Source organism: Lipotes vexillifer, unplaced genomic scaffold, assembly GCF_000442215.2.
Source record: "Lipotes vexillifer unplaced genomic scaffold, Lipotes_vexillifer_v1.1 scaffold865, whole genome shotgun sequence".
NCBI classification, from domain to species: domain Eukaryota; kingdom Metazoa; phylum Chordata; class Mammalia; order Artiodactyla; family Lipotidae; genus Lipotes; species Lipotes vexillifer.
The window spans coordinates 2,033,443-2,039,472 of NW_006795130.1; the positions used below are offsets into that span (position 1 = coordinate 2,033,443).

At 34.8% G+C, this 6,030-nt stretch overlaps 1 protein-coding gene across 4 annotated transcripts in view; it reads right to left on the reverse strand.

Annotated features, from left to right (window-relative positions):
• ADK (adenosine kinase) overlaps positions 1 to 6,030 on the reverse strand; it is a 509,882-nt gene that overhangs the window by 104,456 nt on the left and 399,396 nt on the right. For all 4 annotated transcript variants that reach the window (XM_007467500.1, XM_007467497.1, XM_007467498.1 and 1 more), the window contains one exon: positions 2,781 to 2,816. In XM_007467500.1, coding sequence (XP_007467562.1) covers positions 2,781 to 2,816 — 36 coding nt within the window. The remainder of the gene's footprint in view (positions 1 to 2,780; positions 2,817 to 6,030) is intronic.

Here is a 6,030-nt window from a genome sequence, read left to right on the forward strand (position 1 = left end):
CCCCTGCATCGGCAGGCGGACTCTCAACCACTGCGCCACCAGGGAAGCCCAAGATTTTTTTCTTAAAGAAAGATTATCTAAAATTTGTAGAGAAGCTAATCAGAATATCATAAACAATGCTGCTGAGGATATTTCCTGATGAATAAACACTGGTTATTTTTAGAGGCATTTAGATTGGTCTCTTAGCAGACAGATCACTAAGTGGCAACACTCAGTGGCTTTGGGAACTGATTGGTATTTATAACAGAAAATGAGGGTAGGACAGTGGATTTGTGGGAAGAAAAAAATGCCCACCTTTCCTTTCTTTTTTAATTTTTTCATTTCTCTCCTCTCATTCATGCCCCAAATTAAGAGGTAAAATTAAAGTTGGGAGGAATAAGACAGATTTTGTCTAGTTTGTCACACTACACTTGAGAGCACTGACACATTTCCATAGACATTAAACCGTTAAGTGATTTATTCTTGTTTGAGTCTTGAAAAATACCAAGTTTCAAACCTATGCTTTCATATTCCTATCTAATGGACTAAGGAAACTTTCATGACATTTTAAAATCATTCAGTTTCTCTAGATAGCATTCCATACATGGATTATATTTTATTAACAATACTTACTTCAGGGTATTCTACTCATGGCTCTTACAGATTCTGTGATGCGTATAATATTTTAGGGAACCCATGAAGGGACACGTCAAGACACTGTGTGCTTTAACCAATCTAACACATCATTGTCAAATCACCAACTGAGTCATCTTGCTATGTCAGGAGGTAATAAGGTATCCTACTATAATCATCATCACTTTGTTTATATGCTGTAATCATTTATGGCAGATTTATGGTGAAAAGAAACAACTCTAGAATCAGTGAGTAAGAACTAACGGAAAGGTTAATATGGTGCTGGTTAGTAGAAAATAGAAAAAGTAGTTTGTTGCTAAGACTGTATTTAAACCAGGCATATACAAAGCATGTAGCTCAAGAGGGCAATAAAACTATGAATTAGTAAGGTTTAATAAAGTATTAAAAATTATTATCAAGGTACTACTGAATCATGATCATTTGTTATACATCATGTTGTATTTCTAAACATCTACAAAATTGGTTATTTTCTAGAATCAAAATACATTTTTAAATGTTAGCACAGAAAATAGGACACAAATTTATACTCTGCAGGCTTTTATCTTTGGAGAATTTTGATGTAACAATAGAGAGTATTAATTGTTAATACTGAAATTTCACATCAGTGAAACTTTAAAACATGACTGAAAACATTTACGTATAGTTTCATGACCAAAACATTTGACTTTTAAATTGAGTATTCCCTTCGTTACACTTAGCCCTGTATATCAATTGCCAGTTTGGGAAATGACAAAGTGAAACTTAAATTAGATAAAAATTACTTGGAAATCTTTATTCCTTCTTCTTCGTGTGACTCAACCCCATATTCATGAGAATATGTTAAAACAAAAAAAGCAAACTCCCAAGAAACTATCAAAGTTGCCATTAATTGAGCATTATGAGGCAGAGTTTCATACCCTGATACAGTTTTTTTCATAAGATCTTGAGAGTAGAATACTTATACCACATGCTCACTGTCTTCCTCCAAGAAAAGGAAGCCCTATGCCTGGTTGTCAAGTCCTATGACATGGATAACACACACATGTATCACTTTGTTGCTTGATAATGAATCTGCCTTTAGTACATTTAAATAACATTTCCATCACAATTTCATACAACACCTTTCTCTAAAGAGTTCAAAGTGAGCTTACTAATATATCCAATCAATGCTCACAGCTTCTGTAGATGGTAGACAATACTGAGTATGCAAATAAGGAGAGAGTTTCTGTACGTTCCAGCTCTAGTCAGATTAAATGTTAAAAAATTACTACCATGAAACATTCCAAGTTGCTGTATAGAACACAGTATCCTATATAATTCTAGCTAAATAAATATGATAGTCATAAAACTCACCAACTCAGTGAATTCTCTATCAATTAACCTGTGCTGAGATTAGTCAGTGTTTCCTAATGATGGACTGGAAGGTAGATATTATGTAGGTAAAAACATAGTCTTGTCTATTAACTTAATTTTGCCAACAACCACATGGAGTTTGGAATCTTGACAAGATAATACTTCTATTTCTATGAGAAAAACAGAATCAATTATCTGGAAAGTAAAGCAAGTATCAATATTTTGTTTCAGAAAATGTGTATGTTTTATGCTATCAAAAAAAAAAGAAGAGAGAAGAAAAAAAGAGATTCAAACAGGAAGTTTATATGAACAGTATTTAAATTAATCAGTTCCTAACAACTGTTAAGTACAACTTTTGGAAATTAATTTACATATTGATAATCTACATGTGGTAGGGTTGAAATTATTTAAATGACATTATAGTTCACTATTTAGTCTTGCTCCACCACTGCTTTAGCAGTGAATCCTTATGAAATGTAATGTAGCTAATGAGGTAGCTTTTTAACTGAACAAACTGACAGGCCCCATATCTGCAGAGGCAGCTTGAAACCGTGCCCAACCTCTTGGCTTCCCAAGAGGCTTTTCAAAATTCAATAAATAACATCTGTAGGCGATGTTGGGTGCAGACCTAGCAGAGTGCGTCATAACACTGTGCTGGCAGAACAAAGAAACCATGACGACTGCCAAGTTTCCATGGCAACTGCTGCGAGGCTCTGAGAGTATAATAGCACATCAATCACTGTCCAAAAGAACTTCATTATCAGCTAGAAGAAACCTTTAGGATCTGTTTAGTGTACAATTGTGGGTTAACTCACCTCAAAGCCTTGCTCTCTAGCAAAAGTGGCAGCTTCCTGAAATAAAAAAAAAAGAACAGTTAATTATAAAGTGCTAGGTAATGAAGAAATAATCCATTTTGAAACTCATTCAGTCTTCTTTTTACACAATTATCTCAATATATCCACATAGTTCAATTTTTATTCTTACACCAAAAAAAAAAAAAGATTTCTTTTTACCTTGGCATCAAAAAAAAGGCAGCATAATGTCAACACACTTCAGAAGTTGAAATAAGATATAGTACATGTTTTTACTGTAGCTGTCACTGTGAGTTCAGGTGTTTTGACCCCAGCAAAGAAAATCATTTGGAACCTAAGGAAGATGCTGATGGTTATGTTTTTAATTAAAACAACACCTTACAGAAAAACGTAGAGAAAATACCCGTAGAGAAAAACGTCTGCTAAAAAATGTATAGATTCAGAAAACCCACCACTTTGTAATCCCTGATGAAATTTATTCAGGCAAGGATCATCAATGGATATTAAATTCATTAGGTGAAAGGATGACGGGGAACTGGGTATTTCATGGAATCAAAGTATCAAAGATCACATGCTGGTCACGGGGAGCAAATGTATAACTTTATAATGCAAGGATCAAGCTGTCATCACTTTAACCCAGCGATCGATCCTATCACTTATCATTAATAATGGGATCACCAAAAACACTGTGTCTTCTGTTATGATGCAGTATAAGATACACAGCATTAGCTATGAAGTTTTTAACATGAATTAATAAAAATTTTATTTAATAACTTGCAGTCTACAGGAAATATAGAGGATAGGAGAACAAGTTAAATGATACACTGAGAAAGCAAATGAACAAATCCATAATGCAGGACATTATACAGGACAAGTAGCTTGGTTTCTTCAATAAGTCAATGTTATGATAAAGTGGGGAGGGGAAGAATGACTAGGAGCAATATACAGATTTTAATTGGAAACTGTTTTGAAGAAACCAGCTATAAAATACATTTTGGGACAAGTGGAGAAATTTGATTATGAAATGGGAATTAGATAATATTAAGAATTATCAATTTCATAAGGAAAATGTTATAGATTTTTAGAGGTGTATACTGAAGTATTCCGGGATAAAATGGCATGATATATGTAATTTATTTTAGAAAACTTAAAAAAAATAAAGTGAAGCAAAAATGGTAAAATGTTAATGACTGAATCTAGATGTATTCAGTATTACTATTTTTTTGGACTGTTTGAAAATTTTTGTAATAAAAAGTCCCCACCCCCCATTTCTCTTTGATATAAGATGACAGGGTAACAGAAGTTGAACATCATTTAAAAAATACAGTTAAAAATTTTAAAACAATGTTTTTCTGGATATTAAATATATCTTAAGGGCACAATCTGATGAACCTTATTATATACTCTAATGCCCTTATAATAGGTTATCAAATGACAAAAAACACATCTGTTTAACCAAATCCTTTCCCTTTCTTCACTCTGCTTTGCATATATATTTTCATTTAGTACTGATACCGAAAATGGAGGCAATATTACTTTTCCATTCCACTTCCCCCTTGAAAATGGAAAAAAAAAACTGCAGACAACTGTCAAGAGCCTCTACATCTTAACTTACATTCCTCCAAAATTATCTTTGCCAAGAGATATTAATAGAAGGATGGGATGTGAGCCTGAGTAGTGAGCAGATCCAACTAAAACGACTGCTGCACCAAACCATGTAAGGCAGAAACTACAGTTAATGTCTCCAGCACAAATCTGGGTACTATCTACATGTTAAGGAAAACACAGGGAAGAAAAGTATGTATGCACTTATGGTCCAATATACTAATAGCATATAAATTTAAAGAACCACTTTGAGGGTTTGAAAGGTCGAAATAGACGATTACAGCTGAACACTGAAGTTAATAGAAAGTGATAAGCTGAAAGTACAACTCCTTAGGCTGTTGACTACAGAAGCATAAGGCTGATTGAGTTAACCTTACTTGATATAGATTTTTAAAAAAATGGAATTATGATCTTGACAATTGTTGCAAGCAAGGTTAGCCTCTCTGACAATTTACTTACCCTAGAATCTTGTATACCACACAGTTAATAATATTTGCAAGCCTGGATGTCAAGGAAAAGGATAAAGTTCAAAAGATATCAACGTAGAACTTTTCCAAGCTGTCCAACTCAAGAACTAACCAAGCTAATTCTTATATGGAAAAGACAACTAAGAAGCCCTGCAAGAACTACTCATTTACATGGAACTTTATCAGAAGCACAAAAGAAACCTAGAGGACTATAAGACAAAGTTAATATGAAGAATCTGTATGACTGAAGTTGCACTAAGACGTAAAAACTTAAAATTCACATACAGTAGTTAAGTTGCCTTTTTAATGTCCAGTTCTGCTCCCACAAATGTAAGAAGCTATCGACTGTGATCTGTTATGGTATAGTAGAACTGACTAATTGCAAGAAGGCACATTTATAAATGTCATATCATTATTCTTTAAGGAAACTGGGTCCTAGGACACTTCCACATCTGTAAACTATTCCAAGCACCAACATATTTCTGACTGAGGAAGGACATGCTGAAGAAAAGTCAACTCAATTTTCTCTCTTAGCGCCCCCTCACACAGGTTTGCAGAGCTGTGCCCTGTCACTGAAAAGCTAAGCACTTGTTCTATGGCTTAAAAAGATCTTATCTCCTGACTTCCTCCCACCTTCTTTTGATCTTGGGCTGGTGCCCCCAGTCACTCCATTAGAGAAGGCAGCTGGCTCACATCACTGCAGACTTTCCCACAGCTAACCTCTGATCTGAAGGTGTTTGTAGATACAATGATGGAACAACATTTATTTTTCCCTCTCAGCAAAACAAATAAAACAACACTGGGGAACAGTTTGACCCAGTAAGAATTTTAAGCAGAATTTTCGTCTTCAGATTCACTGCATGGAGGGACAGAAGGAAAAGGCATTAGGTCAGAAATCAGGGAAGAAAAAAGGGGCATAAATGGTGGGCAGAATAGTAAGACAGGTTCCAAATATCAACGGTAATTCCAAGTGAACTGATCACACTAAATTGAAAAGGACTTTTTAGCGTGCCTTCGCAGTAAAAGTGAGAAAAGAAAACAAGCAAGCCTCCATCTGTGCTGCCCCAGGGCGCCACGTACTGAGTTTCACAAATCTAATGAAGCAGTCAAGTTAAAATCCAACGACAGAGTGAATGTGACATGTGGAGAACAGCTAGGGTTAGAATAGAGAAGCAGAGCGG